The sequence below is a fragment of the Oncorhynchus kisutch genome, linkage group LG10 (assembly GCF_002021735.2).
Source record: "Oncorhynchus kisutch isolate 150728-3 linkage group LG10, Okis_V2, whole genome shotgun sequence".
In the NCBI taxonomy this organism is placed as follows: Eukaryota; Metazoa; Chordata; class Actinopteri; order Salmoniformes; family Salmonidae; genus Oncorhynchus; species Oncorhynchus kisutch.
This window is the reverse complement of record NC_034183.2, coordinates 14,000,423-14,017,996: the sequence shown is the minus strand read 5'-3', so window position 1 is coordinate 14,017,996 and position 17,574 is coordinate 14,000,423. Positions and strand designations below refer to the sequence as shown.

The 17,574-nt window shown below is 41.6% G+C and overlaps 1 protein-coding gene across 1 annotated transcript in view; it reads right to left on the bottom strand.

The window, feature by feature from the left end:
- The window catches only part of cadps2 (Ca++-dependent secretion activator 2), a 268,321-nt gene that overhangs the window by 4,199 nt on the left and 246,548 nt on the right, over positions 1–17,574 (bottom strand). The window contains 1 exon segment of the mRNA XM_031833159.1: positions 166–270. Within this exon segment, the coding sequence (XP_031689019.1) occupies positions 166–270 (105 nt within the window).

Genomic DNA, 17,574 nt, shown 5'->3' with positions numbered 1-17,574 from the left:
TGAGACAAGATAGTAGCTACTAACAATTGGATACCACGAAATTGGGGAGAAAAAGGGCTAAAAATGTTTTTTTTTTAAAGAAAAGTAAAATGACAGTCTCGATTAGGGCTACAGCTTACTGTGAATGTTGACAGTGTACACTCACACCACAACAATGAGCGTTACCTTGGCAATCTTGATGAGTGTTTTCAGCTGGTACATGTGGAGCTGAAGGTCCAGTCTGTCTGTCAGCCACGCACACACCCCCTTCATGGAGCTGGTGTACCATTGCTGTACACACACACACACACACACACACACACACACACACACACACACACACACACACACACAAATAGTCAGCATATACATCTATTTGAACTGAGGTACACAGTGGATAAAGCAACATGTCAAGGTCCAATAATTCCATACGCTACATCTGTCATAAGGCAAATATGTGGATGTAAGAATGAACCATGAAGTAACAGAAGTTAGCAAATGTAATTTAGATAAGCTAGATGGCTAGGGATACGCTAATGGTTGTCTGGAATGTGTTAAGGGTTGTTATTACAACAGGAAATAGCAGGGGCGCAGCTTTGGTTTTATAAGTGGGTAGAACATATATACACACACATATATATATATATATACATGTTCCACCCATATATACACACATATATATATATGTTCCACCCATATATACACATATATATATATATATATACACACAGTACCAGTTAAAATTTTGGACACGCCAACTCATTCAATGGTTTTTCTTAATTTGTACAATTGAACCTCCATCTCAGTCTCAAATCTCTTGAAGACTGAAACAGGTTTCCCTCAAGAATTTCTCTGTATTTCTCATCTAACCAGAGTACCTTCTTCCATATGTTTGGGGAGCCTCCCACATGTCTTTTGGCAAATACCAAACGTGTTTGCTTATTTTTTTCTTTAAGCAATGGCTTTTTTTCTGGCCACTCTTCTGTAAAGTCCAGCTCTGTTGAGTTTACGGCTTAAAGTGGTCCTATGGACAGATACTCCAATCTCTGCGGTGGAGCTTTGCAGCTCCTTCAGGGTTATCTTTGGTCTCTTTGTTGCCTCTCTGAATAATGCCCTCCTTGCCAGGTATGTGAGTTTTGGTGGGTGGCCCTCTCTTAACAGGTTTGTTGTGGTGCCATATTCTTTCCATTTTTAAATAATGGATTTAATGGTGCTCCACAACTTTGTCCCTGACCTGTTTGGCGAACTCTTTGGTCTTCATGGTGGAGCTTGCTTGGTGATGCCCCTTGCTTAGTGGTGTTGCAGACTCTGGGGCATTATAGAACAGGTGTATATATACTGAGATCATCTGACACTTAAATAAAGTCCATCTGTGTGCAATCTAACTAACTATGTGACTTCTGAAGGTAATTGGTCGCACCAAATCTTATTTAGGGGCTTCATAGCAAAATACATATGCACGCAACACATTTCTGTTTTGTATATATTAAAAATATAGAGAATTTCACTTCACCAATTCAGACTATTTTGCGCATGTCCATTACATGAAATCTGAATAAACATCAATTTAAATTACAGGTTCTAATGCAACAAAATAGGAAAAATGCCAAGGGGGGTGAATACTTTTGCAAGGCACTGTATATACGCCTATACTATCTACTGTGTACACCTATACTAGCTATACACCTAGACTATCTACTTTAAACACCTATACCAACACCTACACTATCTACGTATGTATCTACAGTGCCTTCAGAAAGTATTCATACCCTGTGACTTAATCCACATTTTGTTGTTAGACGAATTCAAAATGTATTTTATAATTTTATTCCTCTCACCCATTGACACACAATACCCCATAATGACAAAGTGAAAACACGTTTTTAGAGATTTTCGCAAATGTACTGAAAATGAAATACAGAAATATCTCATTTACAGAAGTATTCACAGTACGGAATAAATACACATTAGAATCACCTTCGGCAGAGATTACAATTGTGAATCTTTCTGGGTAAGTCTCTGAGTGCTTTGCACACGTGGATTGTACAATATTATTCTAGCTCTGTCAAATTGGTTGTTGATCATTGACAACCATTTTCATGTCTTGCCATATATTATCAAGCAAATTTAAGTCGAAACTGTAACTCGGCAACATTCACTTTCTTCTTGGTAACTACCTCCAGTGTATATTTTGCCTTGTGTTTTAAGTTATTGTCCTGCTGAAAGGTGAATTAATCTCCCAGTGTCTGGAGGAAATCAGATGAAACCAGGAATTCCTCTAGTATTTTGTCTGTGCTCCATTTAGTTATTTTATCGTGAAAAAAATTCCCCATTCCATAATGATTACAAAGCATACCCATAACATGATGCAGCCACTACCATGCTTGAAAATATGGAGAGCAGTTCTCAGTAATATATTGGATTTGCCCCAAACATAAACACAACGCTTTGTATTCAGGACAAAAAGTTAATTGCTTTGTATTCTGTGCAGGCTTCCTTCTTTTCACACTGTCATTTAGGTTCGTATTGTGGAGTAACTTCAATTTTTAAAAATCCATTCAGTTTTCTCCCATCACAGGAATTAAACTCTGTAACTGTTTTAAAGACACGATTGGCCTCATGGTGAAATCCCCGAGCAGTTTCCTTCCTCTCCGGCAACTGAGTGAGGAAGAACGCCTGTATCTTTGTAGTGACTGAGTGTATTGATACACCATCCATAATGAATAACTTCACCATGGTCAAAGGGCTATTCAATGTTTGCTTTTTTGTTGTTGTTGCCATCTTCCAATAGGTGCCCTTCTTTGCGAGGCATTGGAAAACCTCCCTGGTCTATGTTGTTGAATCTGTGTTTGATATTCAATGCTCGACCAAGGGACCTTAAAGATAATTGTGTGTGTTAAACACTATTGCAACTTATTATGCGACTTGTTAAGAACATTTTTACTCCTGAACTTATTTAGGCTTAACATAAGGGGTTGAATACTTATTGACTCAAGACAATTCAGCTTTAAATTTTTTATGAATTTGTAAAAAAAATAATTGAAAAACCTAATTGCACTTTGACATGATGGGTTATTGTGTGTAGGCCAGTGACACTAAATCACAATTGAATCCATTTTATATTCAGGCACTTGCACAACACAAATTGGAAAAAGTCAAGGGGTGTGAATACTTTCTGAAGCCACTGTAAACTACACCAGTATAATATACCAGAGACTTCATTGAATTAACCTTGTATGAGATTATTTGCATAAATAAGAATAGAAGAAGAAACATTGTAATTCTTTGTGGCCAGGAGAGAGGTGTGAGAGGCCTTGTAATAAAACTACAAAGACATTTACAAACACATTGTTATGTATTCTGATTTCAAAGCAAGGACGTGAACCTCATCTGACCCACACATTCAGGTGTTCTTCAGTAATTGCCGTTTTTAAATGTATGATGGCTTATTTTGCACACTGTTATCCTTTGAATCCATTGACCTTGTGTGAAAATATTAATCTTCTATACAAAGTGGCCTGAGGGCAATGTTCTGAAGTGTCTTTAAAAATGTGATTGAAAGGGGATTTAAAGTAATATAGCAATAAACAAATTGAATAAGATGTACAAACCATCAGTGTGGATCACCAACAGAAATGTAAACCATGCTGCAAACTCATCCTATAGAATTTTAGAATTCAGATCACACTTCTACAGAGTAAAGTAGTTTATTGATCCCAACTTGAAAAATTGTTTGATCACCACAAGCATCAGCAAAGATTACAAAGACAAGACAAGGTCAATAAAACAATAAAAACCTGTTCTTGACATATTATGGCAAGAACAGCTCAAATAAGCAAAGAGAAACTACAGTACATCATTACTTTAAGGTCAGTCAATATGGAACATTTCAAGAACTTTCAAAGTTTCTTCAACTGCAGTAGCAAAAACCATCAAGTGTTATGATGAAACTAGCTCTCATGAGGACCGCCACAGGAATGGAAGACCCAGAGTTACCTCTGCTGCAGAGGATAAGTTCATTAGAGTTACCAGCACTAGAAATTGCAAGTAAATACTTCAGAGTTCAAGTAACAGACACATCTCAACATCAACTGTTCAGAGAAGACTATGTGAATCAGGCCTTTATGGATGAATTGCTGCAAAGAAACAACTACTAAAGGACCCCAATAAGAAGAAGATACTTGCTTGGGCCAAGAAACACGAGCAATGGACATTAAACCAGTGGAAATCTGTCCTTTGGTCAGATGAGTCCAAATTGGAGATTTTTGGTTCCAACCGCCGTATCTTTGAGAAACACGGTGTGGGTGAACGGATGATCTCCACATGTGTATTTCCAACCGTAAAGCATGGAGGAGGTGGTGTGATGGTGTGGAGGTGCTTTGCTGGTGACACTGTCTATGATTTATTTAGAATTCAAGGCACACTTAACCAGCTTGGCTACCACAGCATTCTGCGGTGATACGCCAGTCCCACTTAGCTCAAACCAGATGGGATATAATTTGTTTTTCAACAGGACAATGACCCAAAACACCTCCAGGCTGTGAAAGGGCTATTTGACCAAGAACGAGAGTGATGGAGTGCTGCATCAGATGACCTGTCCTCCACAATCACCCAACCTCAACCAAATTGAGATGGTTTGGGATGAGTTGGAGTAATTGAAAATCAGCCAACAAGTACTCAGCATATGTGGGAACTCCAAGACTGTTGGAAAAGCATTCCAGGCGACGCTGGTTGAGAGAATGCCAATAGTGTGCAAAACTGCAGTGGCTTCTTCCATGGTGTCCTCCATTAACACCAGTCTTGTTTAGTGTTTTACGTATCGTAGACTCATCAACAGAGATGTTATGCATGTTCCAGTGATTTCTGTAAGTCTTTAGCTGACTCTCTGATTCTTCTTACCTCATTGAGAATTCTGCGTTGTGCTCTTGCAGTCATCTTTGCAGGATGGCCACTCCTATGGAGAGTAGCAACAGTGATGAACTTTCTCCATTTATAGACAATTTGTCTATAGCAAACTCAAATTATGTGAGTTCTTTATAGGGCAAAGCAGCTCTAACAAACATCTCCAATCTCGTTTCATTGACTTGACTCCAGGTTAGCTGACTCCTGACTCCTTTTGCTTTTGGAAAAGTCATTAGCCTTGGCGTTCACTTACTAAACAAACCTACACTGTGAACTAAACAAACCTACACTGTGAATGTTTAAATTATGTATTCAATATAGACAAGAAACATACACTAAATTGTGTGTTATTAGTTTAAGCACACTATGTTTGTCTATTGTTGTGACTTAGATGAAATCTCATGACCAATTTATTCAGAAATCCAGGTCATTTCAAAGGGTTCACTTTTTCTTGCCACTGTAGATAGTACAGGTGTATACAGTAGATAGTACAGGTGTATACAGTAGATACAGTAGACAGTATACCGTAGATAGTATAAGTGTATAGATTTACAGGTGTATATATAGTATTGATGTTCACAGTAGACAGTATATGTGTATACAGTAGACAGTATAGGTGTACAGTAGACAGTATAGGTGTACAGTAGACAGTATTGGTGTATACAGTAGACAGTACAGGTGTATACAGTAGACAGTACAGGTGTATACCATAGATAGTATCAGTGTATAGATTTACAGGTGTATATATAGTATTGATGTTCACAGTAGACAGTATATGTGTATACAGTAGACAGTATAGGAAGTATAGATGTTCCCAGTAGATAGAATAGGTGCGTAGATAGTAGAGGTGTATACAGTAGACTGTATAGGTGTATACAGTAGATAGTATAGGTTTATAAAGTAGATACATCTATGCAGCTATACTATACCTATAGATAGTACAGGTGTAGAGATAGTATAGATGTTTACAGTAGATATATGTGTAGACAGTAGAGGTGTAAACAGTAGACAGTATAGGTGTATACAGTAGACAGGTGTATAGATTTATAGCTGTAAATATAGTACAGCTGTAGAGATAGTATAGATGTGTAGATAGAATAGGTGTATACAGTAGATGGGATAGGTGTATACAGTAGATGGTGTAAGTGTATAGCTAGTATAGATGTTTATAATAGATAGTATAAGTGTATAGATAGTATAGGTGTATACAGTAGATAGTATAGCTGTATAGTTAGAAAATATTTATAGTTAGCATGGGTGTATATTTAGCATAGGTGTATAGTAAGTATAGATGTTTACAGTAGATAGTATAGGTGTGTAGATAAACGCAATAAAAAAAAAACATCAAGACTCCGTCAATTCAAAGATAATTCGTAAAAATCAAAATAACTTCACAGATCTTCAGGCATGAGGACTCCAGTTGTGGCCAGGGCAATAAATTGCAATGTCCGTACTGTGAGACACCTAAGACAGCGCTACAGGGAGACAGGACGGACAGCTGATCATCCTCGCAGTGGCACAACACGTGTAACAACACCTGCACAGGATCAGAACATCCGAACATCACACCTGCAGGACAGGTACAGGATGACAACACCAACTGCCCGAGTTACACCAGAAACGCACAATCCCTCCATCAGCATTCAGACTGTCCACAATAGGCTGGACTGAGGGCTTTTAGGCCTGTTGTAAGGCAGGTCCTCACCAGACATCACCGGCAACAACGTCGCCTTTGGGCACAAACCCACCATCGCTGGACCAGACAGGACTGGCAAAAAGTGCTCTTCACTGACGAGTCGCGGTTTTGTCTCACCAGGGATGATGGTCAGATTTGCGTTTATCATCGAAGGAATGAGCGTTCCCCCGGTCTGTACTCTGGAGCGGGATCAATTTGGAGGTGGAGTGTCCGTCATGGTCTGAGGCGGTGTGTCCCAGCATCATTGGACTGAGCTTGTTGTAATTGCAGGCAATCTCAACGCAGTGTGTTATAGGGAAGACATCCTCCCTCTTGGTACCATTCCTGCAGGCTCATCCTGACATGACCCTTCAGTATGACAATGCCACCAGCCATACTGCTCGTTCTGTGCGTGATTTCCTGCAAGACAGGAATGTCAGAGTTCTGCCATGGCCAGCGAAGAGCCCGGATCTCAATCCCATTGAGCACGTCTGGGACCTGTTTGATCGGAGGGTGAGGGCAAGGGCCATTCCCCCAATGAAATGTCCGGAAACTTGCAGGTGCCTTGGTGGAAGAGTGGGGGTAACATCTCACAGCATGAACTGGTAAATCTGCTGCAGTCCATGAGGAGAAGATGCACTGCAGTACTTAATGCAGCTGGTGGCCACACCAGATACTGACTGTTACTTTTGATTTTGACCCTCCCTTTGTTCAGGGACACATTATTCCATTTCTGTTAGTCACATGTCTGTGGAACTTGTTCAGTTTATGTCTCAGTTGTTAATCTTGTTTTGTTCATACAAATATTTACACATGTTAAGTTTGCTGAAAATAAACACAGTTGAGAGGATGTTTCTTTTTTTTGGATGAGTTTAGTACAGCTGTACAGTAGATGGTCTAGGTGTATACAGTAGATGGTCTAGGTGTATACAGTAGATGGTCTAGGTGTATACAGTAGATGGTCTAGGTGTATACAGTAGATGGTCTAGGTGTATACAGTAGATGGTCTAGGTGTATTGCAGTAGATGGTCTAGGTGTATTGCAGTAGATGGTCTAGGTGTACGCAGTAGATGGTCTAGGTGTACGCAGTAGATGGTCTAGGTGTACGCAGTAGATGGTCTAGGTGTACGCAGTAGATGGTCTAGGTGTACGCAGTAGATGGTCTAGGTGTACGCAGTAGATGGTCTAGGTGTACGCAGTAGATGGTCTAGGTGTACGCAGTAGATGGTCTAGGTGTACGCAGTAGATGGTCTAGGTGTACGCAGTAGATAGTCTAGGTGTACACAGTAAATACAGGTGTATGCAGTAGATAGTCTAGGTGTACACAGTAAATGGTATAGGTGTACACAGTCGATGGTATAGGTGTACACAGTAGATGGTATAGGTGTATACAGTAGATGGTATAGATCCCAATGAATGGCACCAGGCAGGATTTAGGCTACCAACCGCCTAGCCAGAGTTAGCTCAATCTGGGTGCAACGATCACGTTCCCACACTGACTGACTATGTGGATGCTCATTGATTTAACGTTACGTTAGCCTACATGATACACTAGTAAAGTAATAAAATATATAGCTGTCGGCTATATTAGCCACGACTTACCGCTCTTTGTGCAGCTTCAAATGTCGAACAAAGAAGATCCCAATTAATGGCACCTGTTTGAACTTGTTATCAGTATAAAAGACACCTGTCCACAACCTCAAACAGTCACACTCCAAACTCCACTATGGCCAAGACCAAAGAGCTGTCAAAGGACACCAGAAACAAAATTGTAGACCTGCACCAGGCTGGGAAGACTGAATCTGCAATAGGTAAGCAGCTTGGTTTGAAGAAATCAACTGTGGGAGCAATTATTAGGAAATGGAAGACGTACAAGACCACTGATAATCTCCCTCGATCTGAGGCTCCACGCAAGATCTCACCCCGTGGGGTCAAAATGATCACAAGAATGGTGAGCAAAAATCCCAGAACCACACGGGGGGACCTAGTGAATAACCTGCAGAGAGCTGGGACCAAAGTAACAAAGCCTACCATCAGTAACACACTACGCCGCCAGGGACTCAAATCCTGCAGTGCCAGACGTGTCCCCCTGCTTAAGCCAGTACATGTCCAGGCCCGTCTGAAGTTTGCTAGAGAGCAATTTGGATGATCCAGAAGAAGATTGGGAGAATGTCATATGGTCAGATGAAACCAATATTGAACTTTTTGGTAAAAACTCAACTCGTCGTGCTTGGAGGACAAAGAATGCTGAGTTGCATCCAAAGAACACCATACCTACTGTGAAGCATGGGGGTGGAAACATCATGCTTTGGGGCTGTTTTTCTGCAAAGGGACCAGGACGACTGATCCGTGTAAAGGAAAGAATGAATGGGGCCATGTATCGTGAGATTTTGAGTGAAAACCTCCTTCCATCAGCAAGGGCATTGAAGATGAAACGTGGCTGGGTCTTTCAGCATGACAATGATCCCAAGCACACCGCCCGGGCAACGAAGGAGTGGCTTCGTAAGAAGCATTTCAAGGTCCTGGAGTGGCCTAGCCAGTCTCCAGATCTCAACCCCATAGAAAATCTTTGGAGGGAGTTGTAAGTCCGTGCCCAGCAACAGCCCCAAAACATCACTGCTCTAGAGGAGATCTGCATGGAGGAATGGGCCAAAATACCAGCAACAGTGTGTGAAAACCTTGTGAAGACTTATAGAAAACATTTTGACCTCTGTCATTGCCAACAAAGGGTATATAACAAAAAGTATTGAGATACACTTTTGTTATTCACCAAATACTTATTTTCCACCATAATTTGCAAATAAATTCATTAAAATTCCTACAATGTGATTTTCTGGATTTTTTTTCTCATTTTGTCTGTCATAGTTGAAGTGTACCTATGATGAAAATTACAGGCCTCTCATCTTTTTAAGTGGGAGAACTTGCACAATTGGTGGCTGACTAAATACTTTTTTGCCCCACTGTATATAGATAATATAGGTGTATAAAGTAGGTAATATAGGTGTATACAGTAGATAATATAGGTGTATACAGTAAATAGTATAGGTGTATAGATAGTACAGATGTATAGATAGTATACAGTATACTCCTTTAAAAGTTGCGTTATACTGTTGCGCACCTTGCGTGCTGCTGCAGCATTCTGTGGCATGTCATTTAATTCTCAGACATTTTTTTCTGTTACTACAAGTTTTTGCTCGTTTGACCACCAGAGGGTATCTTTGAGAAGCATTTGATAGTATTCCGAATTGGTAATACCAGATAATTGAAAGGCTTTTTTGTAATAACATAGTATAGGGGACTGATTTTAAGAAATTTGGCATAATTCATTTGATTAATATTATGGTGTTTCTATTCAGAGAAAAATGAAAAACAAGACCCTCAGGGTTTCTATTAGGATGAAATGGAAAATATGGCGATGTACAACATGACGATCGGGAGTAGGCTACAGGATTGGAAGATTCTAAATAGTTTGCCTTCATTAGACAACTTTGTTCCAATATTTCTGTAAATCAGTGATATTTATTCCCATAGTAATTTGTTATGTATCCATAACTAAATCAACATCTGCATTTTGAAAGAGTATTTTTTATCATTATTTTAAAAACAAAATGTGTTTATTTGTTTATTAGGCTACTGTGCAGTCTTTTATTACGTGTTATTTCTTACATTAGTACCCCAGGTCATCTTAGGTTTCATTACATACAGTCGAGAAGAACTACTGAATATAAGAGCAGCGTCAACTCACCATCAGTACGACCAAGAATATGACTTTCGCGAAGCGGATCCTGTGTTCTGCCTTTCACCCAGGACAACGGAATGGATCCCAGCCAGCGACCCAAAAAAACGACTTCGTAAAAGAGGGAAACGTAGCGGTCTTCTGGTCAAACTCCGGAGACGGGCACATCGTGCACCACTCCCCAGTATACTTCTCACCAATGTCCAGTCTCTTGACAACAAGGTTGATGAAATCCGAGCAAGGGTAGCATTCCAGAGGGACATCAGAGACTAACGTTCTTTGCTTCACGGAAACATGGCTCACTGGAGAGACGCTATCGGAGTCGGTGCAGCCAGCTGGTTTCTCCACGCATCACGCCGAAAGAAACAAACATCTTTCTGGTAAGAAGAGGGGCGGGGGCGTATGCCTTATGGCTAACGAGACGTGGTGTGGTCACAAAAGCATACAGGAACTCAAGTCCTTCTGTTCACCTGATTTAGAATTCCTCACAATCAAATGTCGACCGCATTATCTACCAAGGGAATTCTCTTCGATTATAATCACAGCAGTATATATTCCCCCCAAAGCAGACACATCGATGGCTCTGAACAAACTTTATTTGACTCTTTGCAAACTGGAATCCATACATCCTGAGGCTGCATTCATTGTAGCTGGGGATTTTAACAAGGCTAATCTGAAAACAAGACTAACTAAATTGTATCAGCATATCGATTGCGCAACCAGGGCTGGCAAAACCTTGGATCACTGCTATTCTAACTTCCGCGACGCATATAAGGCCCTGCCCCGCCCTCCTTTCGGAAAAGCTGACCACGACTCCATTTTGTTGATCCCTGCCTACAGACAGAAACTAAAACAAGAAGCTCCCACGCTGAGATCTGTTCAACGCTGGTCCGACCAATCTGATTCCACACTCCAAGACTGCTTCCATCACGTGGACTGGGATATGTTTCGTATTGCGTCAGACAACAACATTGGCGAATATGCTGATTCGGTGTGCGAGTTCATTAGAAAGTGATTGAAGATGTTGTTCCCATAGCAACGATTAAAACATTCCCAAACCAGAAACCGTGGATTGATGGCAGCATTCGCGTGAAACTGAAAGCGCGAACCACTGCTTTTAATCAGGGCAAGGTGACCGGAAACATGACCGAATACAAACAGTGTAGCTATTCCCTCCGCAAGGCAATCAAACAAGCTAAGCGTCAGTATAGAGACAAAGTAGAATCTCAATTCAACGGCTCAGACACAAGAGGTATGTGGCAGGGTCTACAGTCAATCACGGACTACAAAAAGAAAACCAGCCCCGTCACGGACCAGGATGTCTTGCTCCCAGGCAGACTAAATAACTTTTTTGCCCACTTTGACGACAATACAGTGCCACTGACACGGCCTGCAACCAAAACATGCGGCATCTCCTTCACTGCAGCCGAGGTGAGTAAAACATTTAAACGTGTTAACCCTCGCAAGGCTGCAGGCCCAGACGGCATCCCCAGCCGCGCCCTCAGAGCATGCGCAGACCAGCTGGCTGGTGTGTTTACGGATATATTCAATCAATCCCTATCCCAGTCTGCTATTCCCACATGCTTCAAGAGGGCCACCATTGTTCCTGTTCCCAAGAAAGCCAAGGTAACTGAGCTAAACGACTACAGCCCCATAGCACTCACTTCCGTCATCATGAAGTGCTTTGAGAGACTAGTCAAGGACCATATCACCTCCACCCTACCAGACACCCTAGACCCACTCCAATTTGCTTACCGCCCAAATAGGTCCACAGACGATGCAATCAACCACACTGCACACTGCCCTAACCCATCTGGACAAGAGGAATACCTATGTGAGAATGCTGTTCATCGACTACAGCTCGGCATTTAACACCATAGTACCCTCCAAGCTCGTCATCAAGCTCGAGACCATGGGTCTCGACCCCGCCCTGTGCAACTGGGTACTGGACTTCCTGACGGGCCGCCCCCAGGTGGTGAGGGTAGGCAACAACATCTCCACCCCGCTGATCCTCAACACTGGGGCACCACAAGGGCGCGTTCTGAGCATTCTCCTGTACGCCCTGTTCACCCACGACTGCGTGGCCACGCACGCCTCCAACTCAATCATCAAGTTTGCCGACGACACAACAGTGGTAGGCTTGATTACCAACAACGACGAGACGGCCTACAGGGAGGAGGTGAGGGCCCTCGGAGTGTGGTGTCAGGAAAATAACCTCACACTCAACGTCAACAAAACTAAGGAGATGATTGTGGACTTCAGGAAACAGCAGAGGGAACACCCCCCTATCCACATCGATGGAACAGTAGTGGAGAGGGTAGTAAGTTTTAAGTTCCTCGGCATACACATCACAGACAAACTGAATTGGTCCATCCACACAGACAGCATCGTGAAGGCGCAGCAGCGCCTCTTCAACCTCAGGAGGCTGAAGAAATTTGGCTTGTCACCAAAAGCACTCAAAAACTTCTACAGATGCACAATCGAGAGCATCCTGGCGGGCTGTATCACCGCCTGGTACGGCAACTGCTCCGCCCACAACCGTAAGGCTCTCCAGAGGGTAGTGAGGTCTGCACAACGCATCACCGGGGGCAAACTACCTGCCCTCCAGGACACCTACACCACCCGATGTTACAGGAAGGCCATAAAGATCATCAAGGACAACAACCACCCGAGCCACTGCCTGTTCACCCCGCTATCATCCAGAAGGCGAGGTCATTACAGGTGCATCAAAGCTGGGACCGAGAGACTGAAAAACAGCTTCTATCTCAAGGCCATGAGACTGTTAAACAGCCACCACTAACATTGAGTGGCTGCTGCCAACACACTGACTCAACTCCAGCCACTTTAATAATGGGAATGGATGGGAAATTATGTAAAATATATCACTAGCCACTTTAAACAATGCTACCTAATATAATGTTTACATACCCTACATTATTATTATTATTATTCATCTCATATGTATACGTATATACTGTACTCTATATCATCTACTGCATCCTTATGTAATACATGTATCACTAGCCACTTTAACTATGCCACTTTGTTTACATACTCATCTCATATGTATATACTGTACTCGATACCATCTACTGTATCTTGCCTATGCCGCTCTGTACCATCACTCATTCATATATCTTTATGTACATATTCTTTATCCCCTTACACTTGTGTGTATAAGACAGTAGTTTTGGAATTGTTAGTTAGATTACTTGTTGGTTATTACTGCATTGTCGGAACTAGAAGCACAAGCATTTCGCTACACTCACATTAACATCTGCTAACCATGTGTATGTGACAAATAAAATTGAATTGATTTGATTGACAATAAATTTAACATGCTGTTGTGCAAATGGAATAGACAACGGGTGGAAATGATAGGCAATTAACAAGATACCCCAAATAAAGGAGTGGTTCTGCAGGTGAGGACAACAGTCCACTTCTCAGTTCCTATGCTTCCTGGTTGATGTTTTGGTCACTTTTGAATGCTGGCGGTGCTTTCACTCTAGTGGTAGCATGAGACGGATTCTACAACCCACACAAGTGGCTCAGGTAGTGCAGCTCATCCAGGATGGGACATCAATGCGAGCTGTGGCAAGAAGGTTTGCTGTATCGGTCAGCGTAGTGACCAGAGCATGGAGGCGCTACCAGGAGACAGGCCAGTACATCAGGAGGCATGGAGGAGGCCGTAGGAGGGCAACAACCCAGCAGCAGGACCGCTACCTCCGCCTTTGTGCAAGGAGGAGCAGGAGGAGCACTGCCAAAGCCCTGCAAAATTACCTCCAGCAGGCCACAAATGTGCATGTGTCTGCTCAAACAGTCAGATACAGATTCCATGAGGGTGGTATGAGGGCCCGACGTCCACAGGTGGGGGTTGTGCTTACAGCCCAACACCGTGCAGGACGTTTTTCATTTTCCAGAGAACACCAAGCTTGGCAAATTCGCCACTGGCGCCCTGTGCTCTTCACAGATGAAAGCAGGTTCACACTGAGCACATGTGACAGATGTGACAGTCTGGAGACGCCGTGGAGAACGTTCTGCTACCTGCAACATCCTCCAGCATGACCGGTTTGGCGGTGGGTCAGTCATGGTGTGGGGTGGCATTTCTTTGGGGGGCCGCACAGCCCTCCATGTGCTCGCCAGAGGTAGCCTGACTGCCATTAGGTACCGAGATGAGATCCTCAGACCCCTTGTGAGACCATATGCTGGTGCAGTTGGCCCTAGGTTCCTCCTAATGCAAGACAATGCTAGACCTCATGTGGCTGGAGGGTGTCAGCAGTTCCTGCAAGAGGAAGGCATTGATGCTATCGACTGGCCCACCAGTTACCCAGACCTGAACCCAATTGAGCACATCTGGGACATCATGTCTCGCTCCATCCACCAACGCCACATTGCACCACAGACTGTCCAGGAGTTGGCGGATGCTTTAGTCCAGGTCTGAGAGGAGATCCCTCAGGAAACCATCCGCCACCTCATCAGGAGCATGCCCAGGCGTTGTAGGGAGGTCATACAGGCACGTGGAGGCCACACACACTACTGAGCCTCATTTTAACTTGTTTTAAGGACATTACATCAAAGTTGGACCAGCCTGTAGTGTGGTTTTCCACTTTAATTTTGACCTCTATGGGTTGATAAATTTGATTTCCATTGATAATTTTTGTGTGATTTTGTTGTCAGTACAGTCAAATATGAAAAGAAAAAAGTATTCAGATCTAGGATGTGTTATTTTAGTGTAGTTTAGTGTAGTAAAAAAGACAAATCCTGGAATGAGTAGGTGTCTCCAAACTTTTGACTGGTACCTCTTCGATATAGGGGGCGCTATTAGGGGGCGCTATTCTAATTTTTGGATGAAAAACGTTCCCGTTTTAAACAAGATATTTTGTCACGAAAAGATGCTCGACTATGCATATAATTGACAGCTTTGGAAAGAAAACACTCTGACGTTTCCAAAACTGCAAAGATATTGTCTGAGTGCCACAGAACTGATCTTACAGGCAAAATCCAGATAAAAATCCAATCAGGAAGTGCCGCATTTTTTAAAACGGCCTCATGCCAATGACTCCTTATATGGCTGTGAAGGAGCTACGAATGAGCTTACTTTTTCCACGTTTTCCCCAAGGTGTCTACAGCATTGTGACGTCTTTTTAGGCATTTCCCTTGAAGAATGGCTGTAAGGGACCATATAAGCCACGTGGTCACATGGTGTCTCCCGCAGAAAACCTTGCCTAAAATACTGAGGTAGCCATTTTTCCAATCGCTTCTTATGAGAAACCAACTGCCTCGACGGATATATTATTGAATACATAGGTTAAAAACACCTTGAGGATGGATCCTAAACAACGTTTGCCGTGTTTCTGTCGATATTATGGAGCAAATTTTGAAAAAGGTTTGGTGTTATAGTTGAAGTATTTTTCTGTTGATTTCTCAGCCAAGCAGGATGAACAATCGGGAGCTATTTTTGCCTAATATTTTTGAAAAAAAGGAACATTTGCTATCTAACTGGGAGTCTCCTGAGTGAAAGCATCTGAAGTTCTTCAAAGGTAAATTATTTAATTTGGTTGCTTTTCTTATTTTCGTGAAAATGTTGCCTGCTGACAGCAGAGTCTAGCATAGCATTATGCCATGATAAACTTACACAAATGCTTGTCTAGCGTTGGCTGTAACGCATATTTTGAAAATCTGAGATGACAGTGTTGTTAACAAAAGGCTAAGCTTGTGTTTGAATATATTTATTTCATTTCATTTGCGATTTTCATGAATAGGAAAAGTTGCGTTATGGTAATGCTCTTGAGGCTATGATTACGCTCCCGGATATGGGAAGTTAAATTAATTTGAATAATATTATGGTGTTTCTTTTCCATGAAAAATGAAACCCTCAGGGTTTCCGTTAGAATGGAATGGAAAATATGGCGCTGTACAACTGAATTTTGAAAGAGTATTTTTTATCATTATTTTATTAACGAAATCTGTTTATTAGGCTACTGTGCAGTCTACAATACATATTGTAGTAAACATGGGAAAGTGCCTAATTCCTTACATAAGGGAGAGCAGGCCATGCCTGTACTACAGAATGCGGGGCACGCGGGAGAATGGGGTTCAAATCCCCATTGGGGAGGAAGAAGTAGGCTGTCCTTGTAAATAAGAATTTGTTCATAATGGACTTGCCTAGTTAAATAAAGGTTACACTAAAGAGCATAACATTTCTGTACCATAATTTTATCATTCTTGTCTAAACAATACCCAAATGGAAATTAAGTGAAATATAAACATACACATTTGAATGTCCTTTTTTCCAAGTTATTTTATTAAAGAAGGCATAAAGATGTTGATGAAGAAACACTGTACTGCTGTTTTGAGTAAGCAATGTAACACTTTAGAGTACTTAAGCATCGAATACATTGCAATTTCTTGCATGGAATAGCCTTAATTTCTCAGAACAAGAATAGACTGACGAGTTTCTGAAGAAAGTTCTTTTCAGTTTCTGGCCATTTTGAGCCTGTAATCAAACCCACAAATGCCGATGATCCAGATACTCAACTAGTCTAAAGAAGGCCAGTTGAATTGCTTCTTAATTAATCAGCACAACAGTTTGCAGCTGTGCTAACATAATTAAAATATGTGTTTCTAATGATCAATTAGCCTTTTAAAATGATAAACTTGGATTAGCAGCCACAACGTGCCATTGGAACGCAGGAGTGATGGTTGCTGATAATGGGCCTCTGTAATATCTACGTAGGCGTACAATCATAAGTTTCCATCTACAATAGTCATTTACAACACCAACAATGTCTACGCTGTATTTTTGATCAATTTGATGTTATTTTAATGGACAGAAAATGTGATTTCCTTTCAATAACAAATACATAAGTGACCCCAAACTTTTGAAAGGTAGTGTATAGTTGTATAGATAGTACAGGTGTATATATTAGATAGTATAGGTGTATACAGAGGTGTATACAATAGGTGTAGAGACAGTACAGGTGTTTAGACAGTATAGGAGTGGAGAAAGTAGTATAGATAGTATAGATATTTACAGTAGATAGTATAGGTGTGTAGATAGTATAGGTGTATATATTAGATAGTATAGGTGTATACAGAGGTGTATACAATAGGTGTAGAGACAGTACAGGTGTTTAGACAGTATAGGAGTGGAGAAAGTAGTATAGATAGTATAGATATTTACAGTAGATAGTATAGGTGTATAGATAGCAAAGGAGTATATATAGTATAGGCGTATAGTTAGTATAGGTATATAGATAAAATAGGTGTATACAGTAGATAA